A 14209-nucleotide genomic window follows, 5' to 3' on the forward strand; every position below is an offset into this window, starting at 1 on the left:
GGGGAGGGAGAGAGATGGATGGCCTCCAAGAATCGCCTCCCAGGCACATCCTTCCTGAACTAGCCGACATGCCCAAGAGCTAGCTATGAGCGGCCACCCGCCCACGCTCTCACCAAACCTGGCTTGTTCTCCAGCCACTCACACCACCCTGAGCCACCCAGAGCTACTAAACACATGACCTCCCTCTTGTCCACCACCTGTGAAAGGCAGGACTTGGGGTAGAAAACTCAGTGAAGAAAGGAGCAACTAGAAAAGGCACAGCTCTGGGCTCTGGTCCTGCCACTGGTGCACTGGGTGACTGTGGCAAGCCCTTTTCCCCCCTAGGCTACTCTCAGTGTCACAGGCCTACTAGGTGATACTATCTGTGCTCTGCCCAGGTCCACCCAGCTCGAAGCTCCAGCATAGGGACGGAAGCAGGAGGAGAAAAGCAAACACAGGTGCCTGCAGCTGCCAACAGAGACGGCCTGTGGGTGAACACAGGTCTGAGGCAGGCCCAACCCCGGCTTGGCCCAGCTCCAGGCAGCCAGGCCACCCACAGCTCAGGAGCCCATTCAGAATTCCTGAGCAGTTCCAAGGCAGGGAGGATCAAGTGGGAGTCTATTCCTAGAGACTAGAGGGAAAGGAACAGAAGGGATAGAAGTAGTATCTCTGGAGGGCCTCAGCGATGACCCTCCCCCCACATGGGGGATGGGGGGACATTCTGAAGGTATCATGGGCTGGGGGCCGTGGTGAGGAGAGCACTTTTGATCTGAATAGAGGAGCCAGGAGATGAGGGGGATACCTCTAGGCAGCTCTGGCCCAGATGTGAAGGGTGCATTCTGAGAACAAGTAGCATTAATGGGGGCAGGAAGGAAGCAGGCTGGGGGTCTGTGGGAACCAATCTGGAAACCCTGGGGTTTCCCATTTGCCTGAACATATAGGGTGAAAGCAGAGGGCCAGCTCCAGTGGCACAAAGACAGCCAGACACATGCATCTGACATGTCCCACCCTCTCCCCGATTCTGCAGCTCTGACACCCACTGCGTCCGCCTCCCACGCAGTGAACACACAGATGTGCCCTCTGCAGCAATGGCGTCTCCTGGATACCAAGGACACTAGTCCACAGTGGCAGCTGCCACCTCCTCTATCCACACTGCGTCCCTCCTCACCCTACACCCCACCAAAAGGTCTCAGGAGCCCCTCTCATATACAGCAAGGGCCTCAGATGGGTTGGTGGGTACCAGAGCTCAGGCCTCAGAGTCGGAATACTAATCCCATCAAGGACGCCTGGGAGGAGGGGGTCCGGCCGGGGTTGACTTAGTTTGGCAGAGATGGGGAAGGATTTTAATCCTGCATCAGATTAACTAGACTCAAGAGGAGCTCCAGAGCCTTCAACCTCCTGCCCCAGCCCCAGGAGCCCAACCCCAGGCAGAGGAAGGGACAGGCCCTGGGAGGGCTGAGTCCGGCCCCCATCGTACCCGACCCTGGCTGGGTCACCCCGCTCCTCCCCGCAGCTCCCAGCCCTGGTGAGCCGACCCTGCCTTCCGCTTCCCCTGCTCACTGCGCTTCAGGTTCCCATGGCAACCTCATCCTCAGCTCCAGGCAGGAGGGGAGCGGAGACAGGTCTGCGAGCATGGGGGCAGGGGAAGAGGCAGACTGCAGGGTGTCCTCAACCCAGGAGAATTCCCGAGGGCAAAACCTGGAGACCGTGTGTACAGGGGATCCTTGCAGACATTTCAGGTGAGGAAGGGGGTGGCCCTGGTTTGTCTCTAGAGGGAGGGCTTAAAAACCACCAGCACCATGCCCCTCCCCCACAGGACCGGCTCTGACCAGGGCTCAACTGCTTTGACCTCTTTCCATAAACAATTGCTGGGAATGCTACCTTCTCCCTCCCTGGCATCCTCAGGTAGAACTCCACCTCCCACTGCCCTCGGATCCCACTGGGAAGGGAGGTGTGTGGGTGGCAGTTCAGGTGGGTTCTAAGACAGAACCGGGCCGCCCATCCCAGCTGGAACCCAGCCCCACAACAGACTGGGCCATGGTGAGGAACGGAGGGGCAGGGTGAGGGGGGCCTTGGCACAGAGCTGAGGCCAGAGCACAGCTGTTCATTGTCCCTTTCTGAGCCAGCCTGGGCAGGTCCCTTTTTTTTTTTCTTTTTTGGTATTGGGGATTGAATCCAGGGGCACTCAACCACAATCTACCCCCCTATCCTTTGTTATTTTTTGAGACAGGGTCTCACTAAATTGCTCAGGCTCGCCTCATATTTGTGATCCTCCTGCCTCAGCCTCCTGAGTCACTGCGACCGCAGACATAAAGCCACCATACCCACTTGGGGGGGGGGCTTCTTAATCATTCCCAGCAGGGGCCCTCTGCTGATGCTTCTCCACACTCCTCTTGCTCTTAGCAGCTCTTGAGAAGGCAGCCTGATAGGACAAAAGGCTGAGGAACCCGGGAAGGGACCTGGCATCCATGAGGGCAAAACCAGGAAAAGCCTCTATTGGCGAGGAAGAAAAGAGGCAAGAGTTGGGCAGCTACGGACAGCTATGGGCTTCAAAGAATCCACAGGCACACGAAGCCGCTTTTCTATATGCTGTGTCTGTGCATTCTCTCCTGAAGCTGACCACAAAACTTTGGGCTAGAAAAGGTAGTTGACACTGTGCCCATTTTATGGATGGAAAAACAGAGACTCACTATCAAGAACCAGAGACTTGTCCACTGCATTCTCCCCAGTCCCACAGTGGCCCAGCCGACTAGGCAGGTCTGAAGCAAACTCTGCCCCAGACCCCTGAGGACCTGAGTCACCTTCCTGCTCCCAAGGAAGTGAGGGCAGGGAGAGTGCTGAGAAGCTGCAAGATTTACAGGCTTCCAGGGGACAGGAAGGTGGCAGCCTCTCTCACCAGCCCCACCATTAGCCATACTCCAGAGGTAGAACAAGGACAGACCAGAGATCCCAAGAGCCCAGCTCCCTCTTTCTTGTGAAACCTCCCTTCCAGGCTTGGACCCCTTCAAAACCCACAGCTTTGTGTTCAAGGAGGAACAAAGATACATCAACAAAGCAACAAGGAGCTTTTGGTTTTACCAAAAGAAGAAGAAGAAGAAGAAAAAAAAACAGCCCAACATCCTGCTTCTGGTTAGAGCTGCTGATTCCAAAAACCCCTGCTGGGAACACTGCCCACAGCCGGGCAGGGAGGGCTCTCACTAACCCAGTTTCTCCCCAGCCCCCCAAGCCTAAGTAGCCCAACTGGTGGGGATAGGAAGCAACAAGGAGTCATTGTTTGACCAGTGGGAAAAAATGAGCAGTCAAAAAGATCAAGGGTAGACTATAAGAAGAACTTACCAGCCCTCCGGGATTACAGACAAAATGAATAAGAAGAAAACAAAGCCTGCACCTGCCACTGTTGGCTAAACTTAAAGAGAAATGATTGAAGTGAAAAAGACATGGAAATGATGGAGCTCAGTTTCTTCATCTGTAAAAATGGGGGTGTTGAAAGCAAAGTGACCCCCAAGCTTCCTTAAGGTCTGATATCAGAGTGCAGGGATTTGGGCATCGAGGTGAGGGAGCTGCCTGAAGGCTGTGTCTGGCCACCTTGGTTGCCCATTTGGACTCACCTTCTCCACCCCAACACACACCACACATGCCCCTCCCACGCCAGTGCTTCCTTTGGCTCCCTGAGACACCTGACCCAATTTTCCCAGCAAGGCAGAGAATTCTGGGGAGGCAGGAAAGCCTCAGGCCCCAGGCCTGGGTTTACCCAACACTGCTCACCCCTTAAAAGCTGCTGGGATTAGAGAGAATTTGCTAGAATTTAAACACTGACCTTGCCCTACTCCTGCCCAAGGCCTGAGGAAAGGGCAGCAGCATAGTCCCTGGTTTCCCAGAATCAGGGACATCTCCACCCACCCCCCCAGCTCCTCACAACACAGATAAAACAAACTAAAGGATAAACCCCAGGGGTCTGCAGCCCGTGAAGGGACAGGTGCAACTGAGTGCCCCTTGCCCTCCCCAGGCTATGCACAGCCCTTACTGGACACCCCAAATGCTGGTTCTCCAGACCAATAGCCCAGCATCTGCTCTGCAGGTCCCCAAGGAAGAGGGAACAGGCAGTTTTTCTGCATCCACACCCCCCAGCCTGGTTTCAAAATCATTTGCATGGAGACAAAGAAGCAGGTTTGTATAGAGCCAGGGTATTGGAAAATCCAGTTTGCAAAACAAATAATCAAGGGTATAAATATTTCCCTAACCAAAAGAGCAGACTCGCCCCACCCATCTAGAAGACTCAAAAAAGGGTTCCATTAACAATTCCTGGGCTACCATGCAAAAGCAGGAGTGTAGCCTCGACCTTGCCACAGAGATGCCAGTGTGGCTGCTGCCCAGATGTGAGAAGCAGATGCAGCCTGCTCACTCAGCGCCCAGTGTGTGTGTGTCTGGGGGTGCCCCAAGCACCCAAGTTACCGGGCACCTGGGTAACTGCACATACATGGGAGCCACGGTACCAGGCAGCTGCCCAAGAGCTCTGGCCTGTGTCCATGCCCTTGCCTCTCCCCAAAACCAGCCTAACGCAAGGAGGGAAAGAGAAGCAGCCTCTGTGCTGCTTACAGTCACTGTCCAGAACTTCAATCTTGTTTTTTTTTTTTTTTAAGAGAGAGAGAGAGAGAGAGAGAGAGAGAGAGAATTTTAATATTTTTATTTTTTAGTTCTCGGCGGACACAACATCTTTGTTTGTAAGTGGTATGGAGGATCAAACCTCAATCCTCCGTACCACATACCCTAACCCTAACCCTAACTGGATCGAACCCGGGCCGCAAGCATGCCAGACCAGCGCGCTACCGCTTGAGCCACATCCCCAGCCTCAATCTTGGTCTTGAGAGTCCTCACAGAAGGACAGACAAATGAGACAGCTCGCTTCTGTCTTGATGCCCTGCCCCCGCCCCCAGATCCTCACTGCCCCGGTGTACAGGGCGGTCAGGGACAGGCCCAATATTGAGACCTCCCTGTCAACCACACTCACACATTTGCCCAGCTACCTGGCAAAATGCCAAGAGACACCACCTGCCCTTTTGGGTCCTACAAGGGCTTAGCCCAGCAGGGAGTGGGGTGCTTCACAGAAGGAAGCTGAGCCAAGCTAAGCACTGAAGGATGGGGCCAAAGGCAGGCAGGCTTAGGGTCCAGCATCCCTGGGTAGGAATTTTAACTATGGAGAAACTGAGGCTCCCGGGTGCAGAGGATGGACTCCCACATAGGGCTTGCTGGCCCAGATGTGGCTGAGGCTGAGGAACAGAGGGAGCATCTGAGTTTTGGGCAAGGTGCTACTACAGTTGGAGCAAGCACAGCTGGGTTACACATCTGCCACGCCTCCCCTCTCATCCAGGGTCCTTCCTAGCCAACACCTAACTGTTCCAGGGGTCAAAGGTTAACTGCATGCAAAGCTAGGACTGTAAAGGCTAGAGAGGGGAGGGGAGGGGAACAACCCCTCTTTGGCTGGTTGCCAGGAGAGAGAGAGAGGAGAACTTCTACCATTTAGGGAGGAAGGCTACATCTTCTGCCTCTCCCAACACCCCCAACCCCTGTAGGAACCCCCAACCCCACTTGCTGCTAGCCTCCCCAGAAGACTGGGAGAAAAGTAAACCAGACCTTTGACACTAAGCTAAGAAAATGCACAGAAAATAAGGTCAAGCCTCTGATTTTTTTCTCCAACTTCCAAAGCTCACTGAGTTTTAAGCTGCTGGAATCTAGGAGAGATGTGAAGCATCGGCACCTGCTACTGAACTTCTGCCCAGGAGTGGAGGCCTTGAAGCTGCCCCGCAAAAAGGCTCTGAGTCCAGCCGGAAGTGGTCCAGCAGCCAGCAGCCAAGGAGTTAAGTGCCCTGGCTTTTCTGAACCCCACCCCACTCCCCAAAGGAGGGAGGAAGTGGCAGAGAATCAGGGCTTGTGTGAGCCCTTAAGAATCTGAAGAATGTCCCATTTCCCTTGGGGCTGGGAGGGGATGGTGGGGGTTAGAGGAACAGAAGTCAGAAGAGAGGGGCAGCTGCAGGAGGAGCCAGCATGGAGCTGTGGCCCTTCCTCTGCACCAGGGAAGCTGCCCAAGGCTCCTGCCCTTCAGGGAGAGCTGATGCTTAGATGCCCCTTGGGCTTGACATTTTTTCAGAAATTGGTTTCCCAGCATCTGGCCCAGGTTCTTATCTGACACAGAGAATCAGGTAAGAAAGAAACGTCCAATGAATGTGCAAAACCCCAAAGAGACAGGCAGTGGTATTAGGAGGGGAATGGGAATGTGCTACAAGGGAGACAGTCCAAGGGGTTTAAGCTCCCAATCAACCCTTTTTAGACAAGTCCCAAATTTCCCTTCCTGGGTGAACTTCAGCTGCAAAGAGCCTCCTGACTGAGAATTTAAAACCAGAAGTCTAAAACGCCCATGTATTTAGACATGTAATGAATTATGTGTGATTTTTTTTTTTCCTGCTTAAAAAAATTAAAAAACCAAAACTGGACTAAAATGAAATCTTACATTTATAGAATACTGATCTTTCCACCCACTTGCAGGCAATATGACCTTCTGAAGCTCCCATGTGCCATGGACCTGACATTGAGTTTGCACTTGCTACTTAAGAGGTCACCTTGACAATGGAGGGTTGGGGCACTGTGCAGCTGCTTGAGATGGACCAGGCAGTGTTCCTCCCAGGTGAGAGACAACTGCCTCTCAACGTCCACCTCTGCCTCCAACAGGCAAATGAATTACATTCAGAAAAGTAGTGTCCATGGGTCTACCTGGCTAGGCTGGGAAGAGATCTGCCTAGGCCAGGCCACACCCTGCTTCTCGTCCCCACTTCTCAGAAACAAACTCTAGGGCTGGGAGCCAGGGTCAACAGAGTATAAAAGGGACACCAGGGCTGGGGATATAGCTCAGTTGGTAGAGTGCTTGCCTCCAATGCACAAGGCCCTGAGTTCAATCTCCAGCACCATAAAAAAAAAGGGAGGGGGGACACTGATGAAAGGAGCCCCCAAAAGCCTATTAAGTGCTCAGATGAGAGAAGAAGCCTGTCAATTACTGGGCAGGTCACTTAATCGCTGGATCCCTCGTTTTAAAAATAAAATTTTTATTTATTAATTTACTTACTTGTTAAGAGATAAGAGCTCACTATGTTGTTCAGGTGGCCTCAAACTCCCGGGTTCAAGTAATCTCCTGCCTTATCCACCAAGTGACTGGGAACCCAAGTGCTTGTCACCATGCCCAACTGGATCCCTATCTTGCAGCAGGGTACAATGGGAAAAGCATATTTGTTTTACTGCCCAGAACTGGATACGAACTAACCTCTAAGTAGCCTCTAAGGAACCTCTAAGTAGCACACTTGTCATCCTAGCTATTCAGGAGACTGAGGCAGGAGGATTGCCAAGTTCAAGGTTAGCCTCAACAACTTAGCAAGACCTCGTCTTAAAAATCTAAAAATAAAGGGCTAGGAGTGTAACTCAGTGGTAGAGCCCCCCTGTGTTAAAACCCCAGTACCACCAAAAAATAAAAAAAAAAAAAAAATAAGAGGAAGAACCCTTGCCTCACCATCTGTTGCGAGGAGACAATGTGATCACAATGTATCGTGACAGGTATAAAAGGGCTGGCAATGTTGCCTGGTAGTTGTCAGAAGGGAAGAAAGAACCCAAGGGGGAGTGAAGTGCCCACCCAGTCCCTGCCCCCTGCAGGACTCACGCGTTGCAGTAGGGCTTCTTCTCATAGCCCTTGTAGTTCTTCATGTTCAGTGTCATCTTGCAGGTCTCGCAATGGAAGCATGCTTTATGCCAGAACTGGGGGGAGACAGAGGGAGGACACCCATCAGATACCAGGACTGTGGGCAGGGGGCTTGGAAGGCAGGGATATTCAGGGACTCTCCATCCCAGGGAATGTCCTAAGCCCACAGCTGTGGAGAACTTGGAATCACCCCTGGTGAGCTGGGGGCATCTCAGGTCACAGGTTCTGGTGGCTGATGACACTCCTTCTCCACCCCACCCTCTACCAGGCAGCCACTGGAGTTCTGCAGGAGGGCAAGCCTGAAGGTGAGGGTGGCAGCAGCCCCCAGAAGCGTCAGAAGGTCAGTTCTACCTCCCAGACCACTCCTCCTGCTCTAGAGCTAGAAAGGCCTCATTGCTTATGCAAAGTGGCACTTGGGTTGCTAAGCAGCAGCTCTGAACAGGAAGGGGCAGCTCCTCTAGCTTCACAAGGCCTGGAGATGGGCCCACCCCCACCCCCAGGAGCCCATACACACAGGCCCAGGGCCCTGATACTCTTAGCTCCCATACACATGTGCACCCCCCCGCCCCCCACAGACACCCTCCCTGTGATGCTCCAGCTCTGGTGTATCCCACTTCTGTGGGTCTCCTCCCCATGAGAAGAGCCCCAGGCTCTAGGGAGTACACCCACACCCTGTCTATCCTCCCTCATCCCTCTCCCACCCCAGCTGGAGAACAGGTAGGGGAGCACTCAGCAGCTAGTCTCCCACTGAAGCACTCAAGTCTTGGAGGTGAACTCCCCAAAGCAGACATCAAAGCTCCACCTGCAAGCTATATGACCTTGGGCAGTGCCCTGCACCTCAGAGTCATTTCTGTGTCTGCAGAATGCATATAAAAACACCTATGCATCCTGGTACTGTTAAGGTTTAATGAGAAATTATCTGCAAAGCCCTTAGCACAGCATTGAGTCCCCTCAGGACCCAATGTTGGATGCTGGGCACAGCAGGGATGAACCTCTTTGGAGGTTTGGGGACGCAGGCAGGCTACTACTGTGCCCAAACACAGCTCCAATGCATGTGTGTGCAAATGAGCGGAAAAAAAACCCAGAGACCTGGAACTGAGCCACCAGGACTAATTCAGGGTGGCTGATGGAGGAGACAGAGTAGAAAGCAATAAAGGAAATGACCGCATCCCTGAGGAGTGGTGCTATACTGGCAAACCCATGCACCTTAACCCTGGCAGCCCAGGATGTGGCCCCAGGATCAGCACTAACCAGGGCTTCAGCTATTAAGACCCCAGAATCCAGGCTGTCTGGATGACCTGGCTGGCCTGTCCCTGCCCCAATTCCCAGCAGTCAAAGGAGACATTCCTGACCCTCAAAGGAGGAGTCCAGAAGCCAAGGGGGGGCCAGGGGACTTCAAAAGTGCCCTGTGCCCAGCCACAGAGCTGACAGAGCTCCCTGGCTGTCCATCAAGGGATTCCCCTGCAAGGCAAGCTTTTCAAAAGATGCTTTTAAGACACCGGGAGGAGGGGACAGAAGAAAGGAAAGCTGAGAAGCTGGGATTCAATCTCCCCTACCATGGCACACTTTAACCAGAGATAATTTCAGGGGGTAACCACCCTCTAATGGGGTGCTTTCCCTATCAAGAAGATCCAAAGGAAAAGTCTAATGATGGAATATTAAGCAAATGATAGGAGAACCACTCTTTGGGAAGAAGGCCAGTTGCATTCTGGAAGTAAAGGGATGACTGGCCTGAGCCCACCCCCAACCCCAACCTAAGCTTATCTCAGAACCCCTCTCCCAAGCCACCCCCCCTCCACCAATAGCATCTTCCATTCTCTCCAAAGTGCATACCCCAACACACACAGACCTCCAGAAAACTAAAACTGGGTGGTCTCTGCCTCCATAAGCCCCCAAAGTGAGAGCCCCACTGTCTTTCCCAATAACTGCAAGGCATTGGCAGAGTGCCCCAGCACTGTCACCACCCAGTCTGCTGGCCTCTGCCTGCTAGGCAGCACATGCCCCAGCCTGGGCCCCGGCCTCCCCCACCCCCACAGGGGCCTGCCAGGAAAAACATTCTCCGGAATCCAGACCATGACCCACTTTCACACACACATACACGCAGGAATACACACTGTCCTGAGGCTGGGGACCTCCAAGGCTGTCTCCTGAATGACGCAGGGGAGACAAGGGAAAAGAGACAGACACCCCTACTCTAGCAGATGGCGAAGCCCCCACCCTGAAGGCAAGCCCTGTTGGGAAGCAGGAGAGAGTAGAGTACCAGGCTGGAGGTACAGGACCAATAACCCCCAATCCAGAGTTCCCCCAAATCCCTCCAGGCCATGATGGGGAGAAAGAGGGCTCCTGTACAAAAGACAGCTCATTCCCACCAGCAGTCCTGCCCACCCCATGCCCCTACTCCCACAAAAGACCTCTTGCTCTCCGCTAGATAATCAGAGGCTGGGGCAGGGGAGGGCCATCACCTGTCCCCTTATAGAGGGCTTAGAAGCCATAATGGAAACCAGAATGGACTGCATACCTGCAGGACAGTTACTGAGCTCTGTCCCCATATCTGCAAAGTGGAGCTGAAAATATTCTCCCTGAGGCACCATGGCAGGGAATGAGGTTTGCCAGGGTCCACTTCACGGGATGCCCAGTACCCTCGCTGCTGCATGTCACTCCCCTCCCTCTTCTTGGAAGAGGGCCATAAGATTCAAGAAAATCCAGCAGCTCTTGCCACTGTGTCCTCTTTGGAGAGCAGAAAATGGCCAGACACTCAACAACCCCTGGGAGCCAGGCCTGGGCTGAGCACGAAGATCCAAAGAGGAAAGAAACCCCATCCTGTCTCAATGGGGTCAGTGGCCCTATCTGCCCCCTGACTCTGCCCCAGGAGCCCTGTCCCAAAACAAGATCCCCTTGCTGGCTAAGACTTCAGGGAAGCAATCCTGGAACTCGGAGGAGCAAAGTGCACCTCAAGGCAGCTACTCTCATGCAGCCGACTGTGGCAAAGTCCACGGTGTCCCTGTTCACAGAAACCAGGCAACCCCTGACCAAACCTCTGGCGCCAAGAAGCCACTCTGCCAGATCCCAGGCCACAGAGGAAGGTCACCTCAGCTCTCCCTTTCCTACCTGCAACCTCCTCTACAGAAACCCACTCTACAGAAAGGCAAACAGAGACTGGTGGACACAGAAGCCCTGCAAGGATCCCTCTCAGTTGGGCTACCTGGGCCAGCCCAGTCCTTCCAAGGCTCTGGAAGTGGGTGTGGAGAGCTCCAGGTCACTGCACCTACACCTGGCACCTTGCCTTTTGAACTCCAGGCTGCCTGGGGTGGAATGACTCAGGGTTGGAGTATGAGATCTTTTCCTCCTTTCCTGTTGCCCAGAGTTATAGTTTTTCCTCTCCACCAGGGGCAGCATCAGCTCTACCCTGTCCAGGTTACCAACCCAGGCTAATGGCTTAAAGGTGTGGATCTTTCCTGAATCTCCACCAATATTATTATTATTCCTTATACCCCAGTTGCCCCACCCCCATCCCACAAGATCCCAGATCTGTAAGTGGAAGTGGGGGATTAGGGAGGGCTATGACCCATCTTTGGCACTAATAAGAGTGCGTAAATAAAAAATACTTTTTGCATGGGCTGGGGTTGTGGCTAGGTGGTAGAATGCTTGCCTAGCATGTGTGAGGCACTGGGTTCAATTCTCAGTTCCACAGATAAATACTCGAATAAAATAAAGGTCCATCAACATCTTTAAAAAAATTTTTTTAAATAAATAATTTTTGCAAATACACCAGCAGAAAGAACTTTGGATGTGAATTCCAACTTTGGCTAAAAGCAAAGGGGCAAGCCACATCAACTATCTGAGCCTCTGTTTATAGATTCATTATTCTGGGGAAAAATCACTGATGTTTGGTGAGGCAGCTACATATTCTGAGCCCAGAACACTACAGTAAGCAGGAGCTATTATAAATGAATGATTGCAAGGTGATCATGGGGTAACTAAGCTTTGGCTAGGAAACTGAAACAAGGACTTTTGCCTCTTCAAGGGTGGAGGGAGAGCTCTGATAACCAGAGGCAGGGAGCCCACCCTAAAGGGGGATTCCAGAGGAAGTGGCAGCAGATCAATTCTCTAACCTTCCTGAATGTCTCCACCTGTTTTCAGAAGCCAGGGGAAGCAAGCCAGTCTTGGGAGAGGGACATAGCAAGATACTTGACAATACAGATACCCAGATATAAAGTAGGTATACAAAGTAGGTGTTCAATAAATATTTGTTGAATGAATGAGCAAATGAGGTCACCCTATTTCTCCCCCAGTTCTAATCCCAGAAATCCTCTGGGGAAACAAATCCCGACCTCCTTCCTCAAACACTGTCATCAGCAATACATGTTTATCCAGCATGCAGAGCACCCTGGGTAATGCAGGTTGGGGGCAGGGTGGCCTTCAGAGGTGACAAAGCCCTTACCCACCTATGCCTTTGGCAGATAAGGCTCAAGGAGAAAAGACTTAACACCAAGGACACAGCTTGTGTTTTAGCCATTTGGTGTGCTACATGTCACCAGAGACTGTAGTGAACCAGGCCAATCTAAGTTGACTGACCATTATTGGGAAAGGGAAGCGTTGGGTAGTTGGTTAGTAACAATGCCTGTGGGACTGAACATTTCTCACTCCCAAGTCTCAGCAGCATTCTCCAGGTGCCTGAAGGAAGCTGGTTCTCCAGGTACCTTTTCTTACTGGAGGGGGTAGGGAAGAATAAGTCTGAATATTTCAGGTCTCTGACTCAGTGCAGGAGGAAAGGAGGACAAGGTCTTTCCAGAGCTACTTCCTTTAGGGACAGTTCTCAAAACAGGGAGGAATCACCCCATCCTAATTTCCACAGCAACCCCCTCCAGAACATCCTCTTCCAGCTGGGACTCAAGAACTACTAGGGATGGTCCCTTGCAGTATCCCTGCCTCCTCCCCTGACACACAGCACTAAAGGACTTTTTATATTTCTGGTACTGGGGATTGAGCTCAGGAGTACTCTAACACTGAGCAATATCCCCAATCATTTTTATTTTTTATTTCGAGGCAGGGTCTTTCTAAGATGTCCAGACTGACCTTGAACTTGCAATCTCCTGCCTTAGTCTCCTGAGTAGTTGGGATTATAGGCATGTGTCACTGCAAGGGGCACTGATGGTCTTTATAAGGCAAGTGAGTGTAGGGCTAGACAGAAAAGGTAGGGAGGGGACTGCTATGGTGGCCAGCACTTGTAATCAGCCTATAATCCTAGCTATTTGCAAGGCTGAGACAGGAGGATCACAAATTCAAGGCCAGCCTTAGCAACTTAAGGAAACCCTGTCTCAAAATACAAAATAAAGGGGTTGGGGTTGTGGCTCAGTGGTAGAGCACTTGCCTTAGCATGTGTGAGGCCCTGGGTTAGATTCTCAGCACCACATATAAATAAATAAAGGTCCACCAACAACTAATAAAGTATTTTTTAAAAATTACAAAATAAAAAGGGCTGAGGATGTAGCTTCTACTTACTGCAGTGTTCTGGGATCACTGGCAAAGCATCCCTATGTTCAATTCCAGTATCATGTGGGGGGAAAACGCTCCTTCCAGAAACTAGTGAACTGCCCACCTCCAAGGTTACAACATAGTCATACTTACACACCCTATAAATGGGGAATACTGAGGCCCTGAGCCATTCATTAAGCTGGTGGGAGCAGACCTAGAACCAGGACCAAGTCTTCCAACTCCCAGGCTAGCAATCCTTTCATCCTATATTGCCTCTGAAGGTGAGCACTGTCTCCTCCCAATTCATCACTGTGGACAGGAAGAGGAGTCCAGAAAACTGCAGATGCAGGGGCCAAAATCCCTGCCATCAGGGAGGTCAAAATCCATGTGCAAGGTCAGATAAGTTGTCAAGGGAATGTTTCCCCATCTAGAAGCTCCAGGCTCATGTCCTGCCCTCCAGAGACTGACCCAATCATCCAGCAGATCAGCACCTTCTCTCTTGCCCACAATATCCTCTCCTCCTGCCAGTCAAGCACTGAAGGGGTAAGGAAACAGCAGGAGTCCTCTAAGTCCCTTCCCTACAAGAGCAAGTTCAAATGTGTTTCAGAATCTCTAACCCCACCACTTCCTCCTGACTCAGGGGCCAAAGGTCACTGAGGAATGGCAACCCCAAGGGGGCAGGGAGAGACAAACTATCCAATGAACTAACCTGTCCCAAACAAAACCTGCACCTTTCTTGTATGTAGTTCCCCCCACCCCACTCCTGAAGGTTAGGATAGAAAAGAGGAACTACTTAGACTTGGAGCCACCTTGGGATGGTGGAGGAGGGGACTGAGGCCTTTCTTCCACGGAGGGGACTCAAGGAAGAGCAGGCTTACCTTAGGATCTTAAGAGCTTAACTAGAGGGCAGGATCCTACCCCAAACTGTGCTGGAAACACCCAGTTCTGCTCTCCACCCCCCTCTAAAAGTATAATGGCAACCAGATGAACGAGTCCAGCTTGGGCGGGGGGTGGGGG

The 14209-nt window shown here is 52.2% G+C and overlaps 1 protein-coding gene across 1 annotated transcript in view; it reads right to left on the reverse strand.

Annotated features, from left to right (window-relative positions):
- Positions 1-7834, reverse strand: part of Lasp1 (LIM and SH3 protein 1) — a 31722-nt gene extending 23888 nt beyond the window's left edge. Inside the window, exon 1 of the mRNA XM_015506631.2 lies at positions 7679-7834. Within this exon, the coding sequence (XP_015362117.2) occupies positions 7679-7734 (56 nt within the window). The 5' untranslated portion in view covers positions 7735-7834. The remainder of the gene's footprint in view (positions 1-7678) is intronic.
- Between the last annotated feature and the right edge of the window lie 6375 nt (positions 7835-14209).

This window comes from Marmota marmota, unplaced genomic scaffold (genome assembly GCF_001458135.2).
Source record: "Marmota marmota marmota unplaced genomic scaffold, marMar, whole genome shotgun sequence".
NCBI classification, from domain to species: domain Eukaryota; kingdom Metazoa; phylum Chordata; class Mammalia; order Rodentia; family Sciuridae; genus Marmota; species Marmota marmota.